The sequence below is a fragment of the Hemibagrus wyckioides genome, linkage group LG20 (genome assembly GCF_019097595.1).
Source record: "Hemibagrus wyckioides isolate EC202008001 linkage group LG20, SWU_Hwy_1.0, whole genome shotgun sequence".
Classification (NCBI taxonomy): Eukaryota; Metazoa; Chordata; class Actinopteri; order Siluriformes; family Bagridae; genus Hemibagrus; species Hemibagrus wyckioides.
The window spans coordinates 16,858,934-16,878,933 of record NC_080729.1 but is presented as its reverse complement, the minus strand read 5'-3'; the positions used below and the strand labels follow the sequence as shown (position 1 = coordinate 16,878,933).

At 37.5% G+C, this 20,000-nt stretch overlaps 2 protein-coding genes across 4 annotated transcripts in view; both read left to right on the top strand.

Annotated features, from left to right (window-relative positions):
- Window positions 1-2,991: 2,991 nt before the first annotated feature.
- On the top strand, window positions 2,992-9,191 carry LOC131342076 (lipoprotein lipase). Its single transcript, XM_058372808.1, has 10 exons — window positions 2,992-3,174; window positions 3,645-3,820; window positions 4,489-4,668; window positions 4,768-4,876; window positions 5,214-5,447; window positions 6,244-6,486; window positions 6,596-6,716; window positions 6,824-7,000; window positions 7,944-8,051; window positions 8,159-9,191. Exons 1-10 carry the CDS (start codon window positions 3,084-3,086, stop codon window positions 8,286-8,288), a joined length of 1,569 nt encoding a protein of 522 aa, XP_058228791.1. The 5' UTR covers window positions 2,992-3,083; the 3' UTR covers window positions 8,289-9,191.
- Window positions 9,192-17,289: 8,098 nt separating this feature from the next.
- ap1m1 (adaptor related protein complex 1 subunit mu 1) overlaps window positions 17,290-20,000 on the top strand; it is a 28,549-nt gene continuing 25,838 nt past the window's right edge. For all 3 annotated transcript variants that reach the window (XR_009207483.1, XR_009207484.1, XM_058418642.1), the window contains exons 1-4: window positions 17,290-17,488; window positions 18,918-19,074; window positions 19,371-19,438; window positions 19,661-19,791. Coding sequence is in view for 1 of the 3 variants with exons in the window: in XM_058418642.1 (XP_058274625.1) it covers window positions 17,447-17,488; window positions 18,918-19,074; window positions 19,371-19,438; window positions 19,661-19,791 (398 nt within the window). In the remaining 2 variants the exon portion in view is untranslated. The remainder of the gene's footprint in view (window positions 17,489-18,917; window positions 19,075-19,370; window positions 19,439-19,660; window positions 19,792-20,000) is intronic.

Here is a 20,000-nt window from a genome sequence, read left to right as displayed (position 1 = left end):
ATGTGTATATGTGTATATGTGTATATGTATATGTGTATATGTATATGTGTGTATGTGTATATGTGTATATGTATATGTGTGTATGTGTGTATGTGTATATGTGTATATGTGTATATGTGTGTATGTGTATATGTATATATGTATACAGTATGTGTATGTGTTGCCGCTGCCTCCAGAGCTGAATTCAGGGAAGAGATGCTAAAGAATGACACAGACACAGTGATTGAATAGTTAGAACTCTCTGAAATTTAATGAGATAAACAGGGAGTATTTATACAGAAGATAGGAATTATCTTCATTATTATCTGTAGGTAAACAAAAGACGTCAGCAGACACAGACGTGGTGGTTGACGTGTTCACTGGCAGTTTTGCGAATTTACTACGAAAAAGGTTATCTAAGATACAGAAGACGGAACTGTCACTGTCTGTGTTCAGCACATGTTCTCAAAACAGAACAGAAAGAATTTCTAGGACAAATCAAAGGATATCACGGTAATAAGATGAGGTCAGAAACAAATGGTGACACACACTCAGCCAAGGGCCGCAGTCAGCCCAGGACAGCGCGTGCCTAGATATAGAATATATCAGTGTGTATTATGTAACTTACATTTATCTCGCTTACACAGCTGAGCACTTTAACACTGGCCTCTTAGAGGTCATTTACATGAATGAAGACAGGAAAAGAATAAATTTATCCCCGATTGATTTAGGCCTGGATATGGGGATTTTAGGGCAGCATGGTGGTTTACTGGTTAGCACTGATACCTCATAGTAAGAAGGTCCTGGGTTCGACCAGGCAGGGGACTTTTTGTGCAGAGTTTGCATGTTCACTCCGGGTACTTTGGTTTCCTCCCACTGTCCAAATACATGTACATTAGGTTGATTGGTAATTCTAAATTGACCACAGGAGTGAGTGTGTATGATTGTCTGTCTATATGCGTGGCCCTGTGATGGACTGGCGACCTGTCCAGGGTGTACCCCTGCCTTTTGCCCAGTGTGTGCTGGGATAGGCTCCAGCAGATCACACAGCACATTTTCACCAGCTTACCAGTGCCCCTGCTGCAACAATTACACTCAATACATAACTAGCTGACTAAATGAAATAGCTAGCAAAATATTTGAAGGTTTTACAGTGTGAAAGTTTTTTTAAAATTTTTTTTTATTAAACTTGTGTTTGCACAGGATCACATGTAAAAGGGCCATTTTTAAAAATATTCAGCTAATTAGGTAGCTGAAGACATGAGCTAGTTAGCTATAGGGAAGAAACCTAGCAAGCTACTGAGATCACAACAGCTAGTCAGCTAGCACTGCCTTTCTCTGCATGTTGTTGATAATGTCTGTGGTGTTCAATTGTAGAAAAATTAAATAAAAGGCATTTGCAAAAGAATTTTTTTTCAACAGACAATAGATTTTTATGGGTTTTTGTTTTGAGAAATTTCTTTTATATATTATATTCTTGCACCAATTTTCCCAGAAAGATTAAAAACGCCAGCAGGTCACAGAGTTCAAGTCTAACTGGTCGAGGAATCTCAGCATTTGTCTAAGCGTTGATGCTGTTTTGACAACAGCAGGGGGTCTTATTCACACACTTTTTTTCTTCTGTGTGTATTGATGTGGAGATGGGTAGGAGTGTGTGTGTGTGTGAGTGGGTGTGAGTGGGTGGGGGGCCCCTTCCTTAACCCCATTGGATAAGAGGGCCTAAATGTACAGGTCTGCCTCCAGGGCAGTTTTAACACTCAGTGTCCTATATTACACAATTATTCCAGGTACCACAGGAAAACACCTCGGACCCTTTTAGAGAACATGCTCGTGTTTGTGTCGAAGCTGTTGTTTTTGCTTCATTTGATAACCAACACGTTCACTGGCATATTAGGTCACACATATGAGAATATATCTTCATTATACTTTAAAAACGTTCACCTTAAAGCAACCTGCATTATATGTAGCTTGTATTATGCAATAAATTCTAACAAAATATAAGCCTGTGAATCACTTCCCATCTCAGCGTGGGTCTCTATTCCATTCAAAATAGACACATGTCATGAATAAGCAATGCAAAACAGTATAAGAATACACACAATGCCCACAGAAATGAAAATATCCTTTGACATTTATTAAATGCTGACTTTGCACTACCTCAAATAGCCCGAATCTTTTTGACTCATCATTTGCTCAAGAATGAGCTTGATAATGATAATAAGGGTCAGTATCCTGATTTACTCTGCCCCTGTCTGTTCCTGTTTGCTTCTTCTTCTTTTTTTTTCCACTGGCACTGACGTGTGTGATAATTTTGTGTGTGTTCAATACCAAACAAACAGCAGTGTATGATATAGAGTGCACGAATAAGAGAAATATCAGTGTTAATCATCTACTGGAGGTCAGGTGATGCACACGCAAAGTGTAATATAATTTATTACACTAAAGTATATGACAACATTTGACACTTTCCTAGCACATGGTTACTGACACTATGCCAGAACTTTGTTTGGTCACTGAGGGTGTACAGACACGCTTATTGGAACAGATACCATGCCAAGGACAATTCTTGGCACGCGAACAAAGAGTCAGGACAATGTAAACGTAAAAGATGGCTCTAGAAGTGTGAGAGTTCTATCTATAGCCATCTATGTTTTTGCATATAGTGGCTATAATTTTTCTAGAATGTTCTAATGCATAAATTAATTGCATTTGAGAATTTGTATAAAATAAAATACAACGTTTTTTTGTATTATTTATTTAATAACAAATTGTTTACATGACAATGAAATGTAATAATGATCCCATTATTTCCTTAATTTGTATTCCCCCCCCGATGAAAACAACAATATCGAAATTGGACGCTAGGAGGAGTCACGTGATTATTTTTCCTCAGCCGGTGAGTGACAGCTAGTCACGCTTTCTATTTGGAGCCACGCCCCCGATTCAGATTTAACCAATCGGAAAGCGCGAACGGAGGCCATGGCTGGTATAAATTCAGGGCGCGTCCCTTTATCTCCATTATCTGAATTTACAGCCAAATCCTGAACTTTATCTTTAAAACTAAACTTTAACATTGACCACAGTTTTATATAAATTACTGTACTATGGGAAAAGAAAGTATCTGGTTGCTGATCATCGGAATTTTTTTTATTTCATGCGAGTCTCTTTCCAATTCAACTGATACACCTGCTGCAGGTAAGTGAAGCTGTTATGCACTCCATTATATTGTCCTAAATAAGATGATCAGAAACATAAAAAATATACTACAAGCTATCTAACTGGATCTATTTTGAATATAAGACTTGAAACATGCACAAGTGTAATCAGTTTCAGTTTTGCAAATGAATGTAATAAACAGTCTATAACAAAAAGGCTAGAACTTTCACCAGATTCCTGGAATTTTTTATGGATTTCAATCTCACACATGACCGTACCTCGTAATACTTCATTTTTCCACTTACCATAACGCTTCACTATTATTATATCAGCTATTGTTAGACCTATTCGATCTTCAGCTCCAAAGTCGCAGCCCCACTGTTGTTTTTCTGAGGGTGATGCTTTTGTGGTGTTTTCTTCTGAGTCAAACAAGTTTAAGTACAAAGAACCCAAAGCAGAATCCATTCAGGACTGTAAGAGGCTTAATTAATCTCTGACCTAATTCCCAGGAAGCACAACACACAGGACTACTGACTACGGAAGCATCCAGTCCAAGTTCTCATTGCGAAATGCAGAGTTCCCAGACGAGGACCTGTGCTATCTTGTTCCGGGAATAAGAGAAACTATATCAGACTGCAGGTTTAAACTTGATGCGCAGACCTTTCTGGTGATCCACGGCTGGTCGGTGAGTTCAGCGTGCACAAATACTTGTGAAATTCCCTAATTCATATGTTTACATAACAATCAGTACACTATACACAGATCAGGCATAAGATTATGACCACCTGCCATATCGTGTGTCTGTCCGCCTTTTGCTGCCAAGACAGCTCTGACCCGTCATGCACTGTGCATACTGACAACTTTCTATCAGAACCAGCATTAACTTCTTCAGCAATTTGAGCAACAGTAGCTCAGACCACACAGGCCAGTCCTCTCTCCCCATGTACATCAATGAGCCTGTCACTGTTTCTTCCTTGGACCACTTTTGATAGATACTGACCACTGCAGACCGGGAACACCCCACAAGAGCTGCAGTTTTGGAGATGCTCTGATCCAGTCGTCTATCCGCCATCACAATTTGTCCCTTCGTCAAACTCACTCAAATCCTTACGCTTGCCCATTTTACCTGCTTCTAACACATCAACTTCCAGGACAAAATGTTCACTTGCTGCCTAATATATCCCACCCACTAACAGGTGCCATGATGAGGAGATCATCAGTGTTATACTCAGGCATAATGTTATGCCTGATCTGTGTATACCAATTGCTATTCATATTAATTTTAATGAAAGTGTGATAGCTGATCCTGATTAATCCTGAACATTTTTTGCATTACTGGTATAATTCTTGTAGGTTGCAGGACTGTTTGAAAGCTGGGTCGCTAAGCTGGTGTCTGCTTTGTTCGAGCGTGAGCCCAGTGCCAACGTCATTGTGGTGGACTGGCTGGACCGTGCCAGCCATCATTACCCCACCTCTGCTGAGAACACCAGAGTAGTGGGTGGGGATGTGGCCCAGTTCATCGACTGGTTAGAGGTACAAATTAGGAATGGTTTAATTCCCATTTTTAAAAAAAAATTACTGCTCACTCTATTTAATTATTTTACACTGCTTTTCTCTTTTTTTTCTATAAAGATTATCGGCTACCCACTTGAGAAGCTACATGTTTTGGGGTATAGTCTGGGTGCACATGTGGCAGGTGTGGCAGGAAACCTTGCCAACAACAAAGTCAACAGAATCACAGGTCAGGGGCATCAATTAAGCCATGTTTAAGCCCACACCCTACTCCTACTCTACTTTGCTTATAGACCCGGCAGACAAAGCAAGCATTTGTTTGGCTTTATTTTATATGTACTTCTCAGTATCTCATTTGTTTGGGATTAGTGACGAATTAAAAAAAGTTATCATATTGTATCTGCCTAAAATGTGCACATTCTCTATTTACTTATTATTATCCAACACAGAAAAGCATTGACTATAAAACATATAGGCATTTAATTTTCGATACTGTAAAACAATTCTTATAATATTGTTATTTATCGATTTGTGACGAATTTAAATTCGCCTTTTTACAACTTTAGGTTTTGACCCGGCTGGCCCGACCTTCGAGCATGCCGATAGACTGAACCGGCTCTCTCCTGATGATGCGAAATTTGTTGATGTCCTGCACACGAACACCAGAGGCAGCCCGGATCTCAGCATCGGCATCCAGAGGCCAGTGGGTCATGTGGACATCTACCCTAATGGTGGCACCTTCCAGCCTGGCTGCAGCCTGCAGAACGCCATGAGGATGATCGCTACGCACGGCTTGTACAGTAAGTCAGTTAGGTCCTGAGGAGTTTACTGCCATCAATCAATCTGAATATTAGAGCAACTTTATTAGCTGAGGTTTAATTTGTGGTTGTTTGTCTTACAGCATTTTACTGAGTAACTATAGTGAAGCTAATAGCATTAATAGCTCTGTGAAAATGAGTTAAGGCGATAAAATTACAAGAATTACAGGCTAATATTTTGATATTTAGTTTATCTACAATTACACTGTGTATCTGTGTAATTGTTTGAAATGAATTTGAACACTTTTTTTTTTCTCCAGAGTTGTGAAACATATCCAGAAACCATATGCTAAACATTGGGCTGTTGTCTGTTTCTTCCATGTCACGTTTTTGTTTATGAATAATCTTCAGAAATGGTCAAGAATACAGCAAGAATTGTTCACTGTCCTTTTTTACCTCAGGTTAAAAGATTAGCCGGTTAGCCAGCTAGCTAGTCATTTGCTAGCGTGAAATTTTCCATCCAGGGTTGTTTGTTGTCATGGTCAGAAATATTCTAGCAATGTGGATTGTATCTAAATGAAATCATGTTGTGTTAAGAGATGTTTTTGAAAGAATGTCCTCGCTAGCTAACTAGCTGCTTGACCTGAGGTAAAAAATACTTTACCACTGTGAATCATTTTAGTAGCTACATTTAGCCTAGTAGGAAGTGTACGTTGTTGTGTAAAACCACGGAATGTTGAAGCATTTTAGCTGAAACCGTCTGGGAATTTTAAGATTTAGGAACGTTCAGAAAGATTTATTTCCTCTGACGTCTGTGTTCCACCTGCGTTCTCGCCAGACATGGACCAGCTGGTGAAATGTTCTCATGAGCGCTCTGTGCACCTGTTCATCGACTCGCTGGTGAATCGGGATCAGCCGAGCCTGGCTTACCGCTGTAGCTCCAAAGAAGCCTTTTACAAAGGCCTGTGCCTCAGCTGCCGCAAGAACCGCTGCAACAAGCTAGGCTACAACGTCAACAAGGTCCGAACAGCCCGGAGCACCAGGATGTTCCTTAAGACGCGGGAGATGATGCCTTACAAAGGTATGCGCAAACATCCGTCCCAGAATTGATCAATTTTTTGCTAATATAATGTTTTGGTTTTTATTTATTTGTGCTTTTATTAACATACGTGGCTTTTTTGTCTCTCTAGTTTTCCATTACCAGATTAAAGCACATCTCTTTGGTCATAATCATTTGGCTTTGGACAACCAGCCTGTGAAAATATCTCTGTATGGAACTCATGATGAGAAGGTAGACATCGCGGTAGTCGTGTAAGTGCCACAAATTTCTCATTTTCCTTTTTACACAAGCACAATAGAGAGAGGAAATGGAACCGTCATTTTTGCGACATGAACATTTCCTGTGTTTTCCGTTACAGGCCGAGCATGATCACCAACACCACCGTCTCCTTCCTGGTGACCTCAGATGTAGATGTAGGAGATCTGCTGATGCTCAAGATCCAGTGGGAGAGCGATTCGTACCTGCCGAGCTTCTTCAGCACCAACCAGTTCCGGATTCGCAAAATGAGAATTAAATCTGGAGAGACGCAGGCCAAGTGAGTCAGTCATAGATGACAAAATGTCTTATCGTTTTTTGTTTTTGCTGCCAAATCAGCCCTGACATGTCGAGGCAAGGACTCCACTAGATTCCTGAAAGTGTGCTGTGGTATCTGGCACCAAGATGTTACCAGAAGATACTTTAAGTACTTAAAGGATACTTACAGGACTTAAAGTATACTTTTGATAGATACTGACCACTGCAGACCGGGAACACCCCACAAGAGCTGCAGTTTTGGAGATGCTCTGATCCAGTGGTCTATCCATCACAATTTGGTCCTTGTCAAACTCGCTCAAATCCTTACGCTTGTCCATTTTTCCTGCTTCTAACACATCAACTTTGAGGACAAATTGTTCACTTGCTGCCTAATATATCCCACCCACTAACAGGTGCCATGATGAGGAGATCATCAGTCTTATTCACTTCACCTCTCAGTGCTCATAATGTTATGGCTGATCCGTGTATATTATGTCTGAATCAGTATGAAGTTTACTCATTAACACAAATGTGGACAAAGACCGTCTATCTGACTTCCTATGAAGGAAAATTACGACCATGAATTCTGCTTTTTATTCTCAAACTTTAACTTAAATTGTGCCCCACCTTAAAAAAAACTTTAATTTCACTTAAAATAATTGATTTAAATTATTAAAGTTAAATTAAATATTTTATTAATATTCAATTAAATATTCGTTTCCATTGAAGGCTGGATATTTGATGTGTAATTTCGACTCGCTCCCTGGGAATTATATTTTATCAATATAAAACTCAGAAATGTAGAAATAAAATGTGGGACTTTGATTTCTAAATTATTTATTATTATACTAAATTATAGGTACACATCAAATATTTAGAGAAATTGAATGGAATGAACCTTTATGTATTAAGGAGCACTTTTATACCTTTATAAGAGGTTTATTTATTTATATGCTTCCTTCCAGACTGATTTTCAGACCCAAGGACATGGAATTTGGGAGCCTCGCTCAAGGCAGGGACGGTGTAATCTTTGTAAAATCCACCGACGTTCCCCAGAGCAGGAAAGAGGAGAGGTAAAGAAAACGGGATAAAAACTAATCCATTGAGAACAAGCTTGCACGAGGAACGAAACCTGAAATCTCGTTCTCGTTACCTGACTGTCGTTTACAATTTTTTCCAGGATGCATCGACTTAAAATGCACGGCAGCTTCTTCAAGCAGGATGGAAAAGAGATGGACTGGAAAGATCCGGAAACGCAAACATCGAACCCGGTGACGACAACCGCCGAGACGGTGACGCAGAGGTCCTGAGAGGTTTACAATCCAACTAAAGACTATGGAGATTTGATAACATCTCAAACAATAATAATAATAATAATAATAATAATAATAATAATAATAAACTGTAACCAGAATAAAAACTACTTGAAAGATGAATTCAATCTGGTTAAAAAAATGAAAATATTTTGTAAATAACGCTCTGACAGTTTGCTGTTACATATCTCATGTTCCGTATTAAATCTGTTGTATTAACACTGCTATTAAATTTGTACGTAACCCTCTGGTGCTCTATTTAACAAGTGCCGTGTATGTACACGTGTAGCCGAAATATCTGAGATATAGCCTTTTTAGATCCATGATTCAGTGCGACTTCACAGCTACCTCTGCCTAACATTCCAGTTGGGAATTCCGAACCGCTCGCTTTACTTCACACGTACTCGGAACACACGTTATATCCCATTAATTCCAGGAAAAGCGTGTATATTTTTTAATGTCTCTGTATTTAAATTTGAAATGTATAGTATATGTGTGTGTGTGGGTGTGTGTGTGTGTGTGTGTAATATGGCTGTAATATATATTTGTACTTCAAACAAACACATTAAAATGTATATTTTTAGTAAGTATATATAAACTTGGAATTCCGACTGTCCTTTCGTTCAGCACATTTAACCTATAGGTACATGGCAGTGATTCACATTGAACTCTCTCTCTCTCAATCAATCTCTCACTCTCTCTTTCTAGCTCTCTCTTTCTCACTATCTCTCTCTCTCTCTTTCTTTCTTTCTTTCTTTCTTTCTTTTTACCAGGTTGCAATGATGCCTTGGTGTTGGATATTTATTTAGACCTGAGTTGTATATAGTGTGTACTCTGAGTCATTTTAAGCAATTTGTATTTGTAAATGTATATTTCAATAAATAAATAAAAAAAACTTTATGTAATCTAAGTCTGTATATCATTTCCCAAGTTTTGAATTGGAGGATGTTATTAGGCAGCTATTACACTTGTTATAACAAATAACTGCTACACTACATTATAACCACAAACACAAACACATGCTTGCTTTTAGAGAACCCAAAAACACCCACTTGGCTGAGACTTTCATTCCAGTGTTTTGCGTGTGTGTGTGTGTGTGCATGTGTCCAAAGGAATGAATGGCTGAATGCGTCCTCTGTTTTGCATTGTGGACACTTGAGAATTTCACACGCCATGTGATTCTAATCGCTATGCATGCTGTCACTCCACAGGATGAATTGCACAGTGTGTGTGTGTGTATGTGTGTGTGTGCAGCTCTGTTGGAAAAAGTTCAGCAGTAGAGACGATGCCATGTTATGTTATGCACCAAAGTGTTGATTCAGGGCTTAGTGTTTATATAATGTAATCATATCTTTGGTTGGAGTTTGATAAGATGATAATATTTTGTTTGCATTTTTCTCTCTAATTTGGTCACCATACAACTCCAACCTGCCTGCCATATCTCTGTTACTATCAGATATCATGATCACTATCTATAAACAGTTGAGTTTCACAACACAGAAGCTGATGAGATTTAAAATAATGTCAAAACAGAAAAAACTTACCAGAAAATGGAGTTTGCTTCTGTTTTTGTTGTGTCCATATTCAGCCTTGAATGTCTTTGTGATGTCCCTCTCCACACTGGTGGTTAATACGAAGCTCATATGAAAGTAGACACTCAGAGATTTAAGAATTTGTAGTTTTACATAAGTATTTGTGTTTTTCTCTAGCCTACTAGGGACGATATCTTCATAGAAAAGAATATCATTCTTCCCTTCTTCCCTATCATTCTTCACCTTCATTTTGTCTTAGCTTCTACATCTTCAACCACTAAAATTCTGTGTAAGTATCCACAGAGGGAAAAACGCTCGTCTGACGTGTCTGAAAGCCAACAGAGTCCTGACTCATTTTTATATCAGACTTGTGAGTGGAGATCAAAATAATTCATTTGTTTATACTGAGTGAAAATGTCCCATAAGCCGAACACCAGCATACTCGTAAAAAGAAATACTGTTATTTCATTTGATTATTATGATAAATATTGTTTCATCAGATTTCATTATAAATAAAAAATTATTATTTTTATTATAAATAATGTTTTTTGTCAGATTTTATCATAAATGCTGTTATTTAATATGATTTTATTATAGATATTATTTAATCAGAATTTATTATAAATATTGTTATTTCATCAGATTTCATTATGAATAAAATATTATTACTTAATCAGATTTTGTCATAAAAATTATTTCATCAGATTTTTGTCATAAATATTATTTCATCAGAATTTATTATAAATATTTTTTTTATCAGATTTTATCATAAATAATGTTTTTTTTCCCCCCATTAGATACTGTTATTTGATCAGATTTAATATTTAACTAGATTTTATTATAAATATTATTTCATTAGATTATATCATAAATATTATTTCATCACATTTTATTATAAATTTTATGTCATCAGATTTTACCACAAATATTCTCATTTCACCAGGTTTGATCAAAAATGCTGTTATTTCATCAGATTGTATCTTAAATATTATTTCGTCAAATTTTATAATAAATATTTTTTCATCAGATTTTATTATAAATATTATGTCATCAAATTTGATCATAAATATTATATGATCAGATTTTATTATACATACTGCTATTTCATCAGATTTTTATCATAAATATTATTTCATCAGATTTCATTAGAAATAAAATATTATTTCATCAGATTGTATTATAAATATTATTTCATCAGATTTCATTATGAATAAAATATTATTACTTAATCAGATTTTGTCATAAAAATTATTTCATCAGATTTTTGTCATAAATATTATTTCATCAGAATTTATTATAAATATTATTTGATCAGATTTTATCATAAATAATGTTTTTTTTCCCCATCAGATCATGAATACTGTTATTTGATCAGATTTTATTATCGATAATATTTAACTAGATTTTATTATAAATATTATTTCATTAGATTATATCATAAATATTATTTCATCACATTTTATTATAAATTTTATTTCATCAGATTTTACCACAAATATTCTCATTTCACCAGGTTTGATTAAAAATGCTGTTATTTCATCAGATTGTATCTTAAATATTATTTCGTCAAATTTTATAATAAATCTTTTTTCATCAGATTTTATTATAAATATTTTTTTTTATTTCATTAGATTTTATTATAAATATTATGTCATCAAATTTGATCATAAATATTATATGATCAGATTTTATTATACATACTGCTATTTCATCAGATTTTTATCATAAATATTATTTCATCAGATTTCAATAGAAATAAAATATTATTATTTCATCAGATTTTATTATAAATATTATTTCATCAGATTTTATATAATTCTGTTATTTCTTCACATTTTCATAGGAATATTCATAGGAATTTGAACAGTAGAAAATATTAGCGTGTATTAAAATGAAAACCTCTCTGTTTTGAATGGTTTGAGTGACTTGTTTAAATGATTGAAGGCTCTCACAGGATCAGGTGTTGGAAAAAGTCTCTGTAGTCCAGCTGGACGTCCAGGATCATGCTTGGTGTCAATGTTCCAGTGTCTATTCCAGCCTTCAGCTACGTCATTCCATGCCATGCTAATCTCTGCAGCTCCTGTCTCACTCTCAGGCACTTTCCTCTGGTCAGCAGCTGGGTGAATATAGTGGTGGTGTGAGGGTTTTTTTTATATTTGGCACCTGCTGGAGATTTACCGGTTATGGAATGGCTGTGATGTGATAGTACGAGTATCAGTGACTTAAACACTTGTTTGTGTGTGTGTGTGTTTGTGTGTCATTCATGATTTCTAACTGGACAATTGAGTACGTCCACAGATTGTATTCATAAAGCTGCATGAACCCTTTAGAAGCCCTTTCTAACAGCTGACATAACCCTACATAGACCTTTATAAAGGCTTATTCCTGCAGGTGGTCATTTTGTCATCACATCACTGTCAAGAATGATTTTTGTTGACCATGAGAGTGCGCCTTTGAGTAGGTGAGAATTTTATACTAATGATCAAAACTCAAAAATATATATAGAACTGAATTATTACAGTGTTATAGCCTTGCCATAGGTATATATAAAAATCTCAGAAGCAGAAATATGAAATTAAATTAGCCTAAAAAGCAGAATATCTACATATACCCCAATCAAGCAAGACCGATTATCTCCTCATCATGGCACCTGTTAGTGGGTGGGATATATTAGGAAGCAAGTGACCATTTTGTCCTCAAAGTTGATGTGTTAGAAGCAGGAAAAATGGACAAGTGTAAGGATTTGAGCGAGTTTGACGAAGGACCAAATTGTGATGGCTAGACCACTGGATCAGAGCATCTCCAAAACTGCAGCTCTTGTGGGGTGTTCCCGGTCTGCAGTGGTCAGTATCTATGAAAAGTGGTCCAAGGAAGAAGAACAGTGGTGAACCAGCAGCAGGGTCATGGGCAGCCAAGGCTCATTGAAGCTGGTCCGTGTGATCCGATCCAACAGACGACCTACTGTTGCTCAAATTACTGAAGAAGTTAAAGCTGGTTCTGATAGAAAGGGGTCAGAATACACAGTGCATGACGGGTCAGGGCTGTTTTATTAGCAAAAGGGGGACCAAGACAATATTAGACAGGTAGTCATAATGTTATGCCTGGTCGGTGTAAATATATCTCTCTATATTGGAATGCTTGTCATGATGTCTGATGTTGGAATAAGATGAGTCAGTCTTTATGTCTTTATGTAATGAATAAAACACTTCTGCACATATTATTATAGGAAAATGATCAACAATGTGGTTGTGTGATGTATCCCAAACACCCATCCTAATAATCCCAAAGTGTTTTATTTCCCTCATACCACTGCAATTACACATTTTTAAAAAATCTCTTTCTATTTGTATCTGTTACCATAGAAACAATAATTTCTTATGAACCTGTGATTAGCATTACAGCATGAGTCGACACTCCGGTCACAGACTGAAAATGAAACACTTTCATGGACATGCTACAGTTTTGTTCATTGTGTCTATAACATTAATATATTTCTTGCACGACTCCTGGGCATGGTTTATCACGCCTGGATGATGGTGTCACTAATCCATCATCATCATCATCATCATGTCATGCACTGCTGCTATCAGACTGGCCTGCTATCGTTACTCCATCTCTCGTCTTCTCTCTTATCTCTGACTTTACCCAATGAGGACGTTATGAAACATGGTGAGAGGCAGACCAGTGCAGATCAGCGCAGTCTTAAGGCCTCAGACTGGAGGTCAGGTTGCACCACATGATGCTGCAAGAGATGAAAAATGATGAATGTATTTCTTTTTAGAGGATCTCACTGAGCAATCTGACCAAGTCTTACACCAGTGCTTCGTGTCACTTTACTTCATGTGAGGTGTTTAAGCCAAAAACTAAACAAATCCAGTCACTAAAATCAGCTTTTAATTTAATTGACTTGACTTGACTTGACTTGACTTGAATTGAATTGAATTGAATTGAATTGAATTGAATTGAATTGAATTTAATTTAATTTAATTTAATTTAATTTAATTTACAATTTTGGATAAAACAGACAATTATTGAGATAAAAAGATATTTTTCTATGTTTCTTTCTCCCCAAATATGCATTTCAGATTTAAATCCATAATAAATTATTCCATATTTCATTAAAAAAAGCATTTTTTCTTGAAATTTTAATGCTACATAATTTACATGAAGATATTTTAGGTCCTGTAATGATTATTTATTTATTTATTTATTTATTTATTTTTATTTGTTGGGATTTTGCTGGGTTTTTTTTAAATTATTATTAGTCATATTCTCTGATCTGTTGTTCATATGTCAGTGGAAATACACTGGAATCTACATCATTTCACATGATATTTTGTCCTCGTTACATTTTGTGTTCATGCATTTCACTGGGAACTGATTTCATTTTTTATCAAATAAATAGCTAAAATATCTAGAGACTGAATTTCAGCAGACTTGCCGTGAAAATCATCACAATGATTAATTAATTAAAAAAAAGAAACAGTTTTTAACCGATTGTTAGTCTGGATTGTGTCTGCAGTGGTGTGTAATAAGATGTAATTAATGGTTATAGCTGATGGATTGATGACCCAAACACATGTTGGGAAACAGGGACAGAACAGGAGCGGTCATTCCAGAGCCCTGAAAACAAGGGGAGAGGTCAGAGAGAGAGAGAGAGAGAGAGAGAGAGAGAGAGAGAATTGATTTTTAGTAATAGACTTACATACAAGTAATAAGTATAAATAATATAACTTTCATGGTTTCATGACAAAGGGGAACACCAATCGAGTGCACTCTTCCACTATCCCTTCATCTTCTAAACAACTTTTAAGGAGCTTTCTTCTGACCAAAACGAATGTGTCAGTCTTCAGACCCGAGCTGAGGCAGTGTATGAGATCTCATACAGCGATATATCGAACAGTAGACATTTACATCAGACATTTTTTAATAAAACAATTTCACTTTTCATATTTAATAAATCATAATATCTACACATTCATCTATATAAAGCTGCTGAAATGATATTTTTCCATTATTAATATATACTATATTCTATATATTTGGCTAAAGATAAAAAGAGAAGAATCAGGATATATTATGAAGATTAATACATGTGAATAAGTCTAAATTGTGTCAAAATTATTGGCACCCTTTGATGGAATCTGCAGAAGAATCATTTAAATCATTTATTTCTCTTTAAACATTTACCGAAATTATTTAGCCTTGCTTCTAAAATACAGCATAAACATTTGTGGATTTTAAAAAAAAATATTTTAAAATTAAATGAAAATAAAATACTTTTTTTTTTTTTACTATTTTTTAAAAACTTCATTTTTAGTTTTCCATTCCTTAAACAAAATAATTTTTAAAAATTCTCTCTTGATTTCCAAATAGTCTCCAGAAAAGTAGCTGATGCTTGGCCCTATATTTCATAACACAAGAAATAAATCTGCTCTGATTGCTGCACTGAGATGATGATTGAGAAACCACAGCTTTTCTGGGTGAAGTGAAGTGCAATCACACCGATAACGACCCGTATCTGTACTGTAGTACATGAATGTCTATATCTGTGCATGGAAGTCACACATACGCTCAGGTTTGCAGAACTTTTTGTAGAGCTCAGTTGATGTAGCTTGACATTTCGGGTGCGTCCACACATCAGTATCGCGTGTCAAGGTTGAGTGTGTCTATAAATCCCAGGCTCCATAAATACCCTTCTGACATCAGAGCCGTCGGTCTGTTTGAACAATGGCATGTAAAACGTATGCACGTGGACACAAGTCAGGCCGATCACATATTTCTGTAGGGATGAGGACAAACATGTGGTGCAGAGCTGCTTGAGATTTGTGGCTGTGTTTGTGCTTCTGAAAAACGGGTGGCATTTCAAAGATTTCTGGTTGTTATTAACAGATAAAACAATACATGTTGGACGTTTGGGGGACAAAGTTAGGGAGGCCAGATTAAGATGGTTTGGACATGTTCAGAGGAGGGAGAGTGAGTACATTGGTAGGAGAATGTTGGACATGGAGCTGCCAGGCAGGAGGCAAAGAGGAAGGCCAAAGAGGGGGTATATGGATGGAATAAATGAGGATATGAAGCTAGTGGGTGCAAGTGTTCAGGATGCAGAAGATAGGGATAGGTGGAGAGAGATGATTCGCTGTGGCCACCCCTGAAGGGAAAAGCCGAAAGAGGAGAAGAATTGTTGTTTTGTTCATCTGAACATGATGTACCAGGACACCAGAGCAAGATTAAGTATTTCTCTATGCAAATGTGAGAATGGTGTCAGAGGAATGAGTACGTTAATGAAAGAATGTGTGTGTGCATTGTTAATAAGCAAATGCATACAGTATACAAGCCAGGGATGTCAGGAAGACATGAAAGAATTTTTTTTTAAATGAACATCAAGTGACATCTAATGGTGAGAGCGAACATGACATACACTATGTTACCAAAAGTTTTGGGACACTCCTCCAAATCATCGAATTTAGGTGTTTTTCAGGGGTTAGGCTTAGTTCCTTTGTTCCAATGAACGGAATTCTTAATCATTCAGCATACCAAGACATTTTGGACAATTTCATGCTCCCAACTTGGTGGGAACAGTTTGGGGATGACCCCTTCCTGTTCCAACATGACTGCACACCAGTTCACAAAGGAAGGTCCATAAAGACATGGATGAGTGAGTTTGGTGTGGAGGAACTTGACTGGCCTGCACAGGGTTCTGACCTCAACCTGATAGAACACCTTTGGGATGATTTAGAGCAGAGACTGTGAGCCAGGCCAAAACTGGGACGTCCTCCTTTACATGCACATGAATTTAATGTGGCCCGCCTTTTGAAGCTATAACAGTTTTAACTCTTCTGGGAAGGCTTTCCACAAGGTTTAGGAGTGTGTTTATGGGAATCTTTGACCATTCCTCTAGCAGCGCATTTGTGAGGTCAGGCACTGATGTTAGATGAAGACCTGGCTCACAGTCTCCACTCTAATTCATCCTTCTATCAGGTTTAGTTCAGGACTCTGTGAAGTTCCTCCACACCAAACTCACTCATCCATGTCTTTATGGACCTTGCTTTGTGCACTGGTGTGCAGTCATGTTGGAACAGGAAGGGGTCATCCCCAAACTGTTTGAAATTGTCCAAAATGTCTTGGTATGAAGCTGAAGCATTGACAGTTCCTTTCACTGGAACTAAGAGGCCAAGATCAACCTCTGAAACCGAACACCTGAATTCGATGATTTAGAGGGGTGTCCCAAAACTTTTGGCCATATAGTGTAACCATTGAGTTATGAGTTGGAGCTAAGTAATTTATTTTGAGGATGCTCCTTACACAGATTTCTGTATGTTATATCTAAAATTAACAATATAGAATAGAGTAGAATTTGTGCATCAAATCTGCTAATTTTATTATGATTATAATCCGTATTTTAATAATAGTTGCTGTGCGCCTCCAGTGCGACAGGGGGCGCTACACAAACACTGCGTCGTTGCTCTAACACTCCACCGCAAAAAAAATAAAAATCCGTATTTGTCACTGATGCCGTCATTTCTTTAACGTTTATTAAAAACTCAGGACTGACCACTGTAGGATTGTTTGGACTTTTTAAAACCGCCCGCTTCGTCTTGAAGCGCTCTCTAAACATCCGAAATGTCAGCCAGCGCCGTTTATGTCTTAGATCTGAAAGGCAAGGTAAGATAACGGGAACCTCTCCCTGGCTAATGCTAACCCTAGTCTGATTAGTTCAGTCACTCATTGCTAGCCTGTTCTTTCCACCTGTATTTGTGATATCCCGCCTTTTTCCCCATACGATTGGTTTATCCTTCGTTCGCACGCTCGCTCGACCAATCACATAGCTGCGTTAATACAAAAACGATCCAAGCCAGACCAATCCCAGCGAAGGATACGGAATGTATGATGGAGCGGAAAACGGGTGGGAAAGAAGAGAAACCGTATTCCGTTTGAGATTCTGTGAAAAAAGAAGTTATTTTGAGCCTTTAGACACTTTATGATTTTTAACCCATTTATTTCTGTCACTTTGCAGCGATCACACACGGTGTTTCCCAAACGCTAGCTAACTGTTCATGCCAGCTAGCAAACGTTAGCTTGTTTATTTAGCTGAGCCGCTGCCAAGTCATCCCTTATAACAGTGCTGACCTGGCGTTTACTTCAACGTCTTATATTTATTTAAAGCTACTAAATATTTATTTTCCCTTCCTTGGATGAACTGTACGTTTCGATAAAATTAATTTTAGGTTTAAAACAAAAGGTGCATATTCTGTACAACATCCCTACATTTTAATACATACCGTGTTAGGCTACCGGACTTGACTGGGTGCGCGTGCCTTAACGCGAAGTAGCTCGTGATTAGCTTAAAAATAGACATTTTAGTCTTAAAAATGTATTTTAAAGACTTTTCTTCCATTCACAAAGCATTTAAAAAACTCATCTTCTTTTAAAGCCAAGTTAGAAAATATTCCTAAATCCTAAATGTCTCTCTAACTAATGGAATTTGACAGACTTTAAAAAAATAAGTCAGAGTTGCCGATTTATTTAATGAGTTTATTCTAATGCTTAACTTGTGTCTCTCTGTGTCTCTCTCTCTGTTGCTGTTTCATATTCTCTCTCTATCTGTGTGTGTGTCTCTCTGTCGCTGTTTCATATTCTCTCTCTCTCTCTCTCTCTCTCTCTCTCTCTCTCTCTCTCTCTCTGTGTGTGTCTCTCTCTGTTGCTGTTTCATATTCTCTCTCTATCTCTGTGTGTGTGTGTCTCTCTCTGTCGCTGTTTCATATTCTCTCTGTCGCTGTTTCATATTCTCTCTCTCTCTCTGTGTCTGTGTGTCTCTCTCTCTCTCTCTCTCTCTCTGTGTGTGTGTCTGTCTCTCTCTCTCTCTGTGTGTCTGTCTCTCTCTCTGTCTCTCTGCGTGTGTCTCTGTCTCTGTCACTGTTTCATTCTCTCTCTCTCTCTCTCTCTCTCTCTCTCTCTGTGTGTGTGTCTCTCTGTCTCTGTCCCCATCTCTGTCCCCGCTCCTCTCTCTCTCTGTCTGTGTGCGCTTGTATGTCTCTGTGTGTGTGTCTCTCTGTCTCGTGCCTGTGTTTCTACCCGCGTGTGTCTTCGCTAGGTCCTGATTTGCCGTAACTACCGCGGCGATGTGGACATGTCTGAGATCGAGCACTTCATGACCCTGCTGATGGATAAGGAGGAGGAAGGCACTCTGTCTCCCATCCTGGCGCATGGAGGTGTGCGCTTCATGTGGATCAAACACAACAATCTGTACCGTATCCTTCTGTCTCTCAGGACACACCTCATCTCTCTGTGTGTTAGAGCACACAGCATCCAGGCCACATGACATCAGTCTGGTTGAACAGGGAATGCAGGTTAATGGAGAACAAGCTAACAACAGCGATAGAGTTAACCATGCAAAGAGTAACATGGTGCTGCAACTAATCCCCAAGACGAGTTAGTTCCTGTTCTTACTTACAGCTCATAGTTGTAACTTCCCGTTTGCGTTAACGACGTGTGTCGATCGTCCGTCCTTTCTGACCTCGTAGCTTCCTTTAACTCCGCCTTCTAGTTGTTGCCACGTCTAAGAAGAATGCCTGCGTCTCCTTGGTGTTCTCTTTCCTGTATAAAATTGTGCAGGTACGTGTATAGTGTGTGTATAGTGTGTGTGTGTGTGTATAGTAGTGTATTAAGATATGTTGTGTAGATATAATAGCGTGTTTTGTGTAACTGTGTGTATATAATAACGTGTTTTGTGTAACTGTGTGTATATAATAACGTGTTTTGTGTAACTGTGTGTATATAATGTGTTTTGTGTAACTGTGTGTATATAATAATAAGGTTTTGTGTAACCTTGGTCAGGTTTTCTCGGAGTATTTTAAGGAGCTGGAGGAGGAGAGCATCCGAGATAACTTCGTCATCATTTACGAGCTGCTGGACGAGCTGATGGATTTCGGTTACCCTCAGACGACGGACAGCAAAATCCTGCAGGAGTCAGTATCGCCTCGTACATCACGCGCTCTTTAGCCGCAGTTTATATCGGGTTAATGCGTTACAGATGTTCTTATCTAAGAGCAAGAAGTCTCTATTTATCCCCTGACCCTCTTTGGTGCCCTTTTGTTTTATTTTATTTTATTGTGATTCGATAGTCTTGGATGTTGAAGTTATATTTGTCGTGTTAATGTCTGGGTTTGTGTGTGTC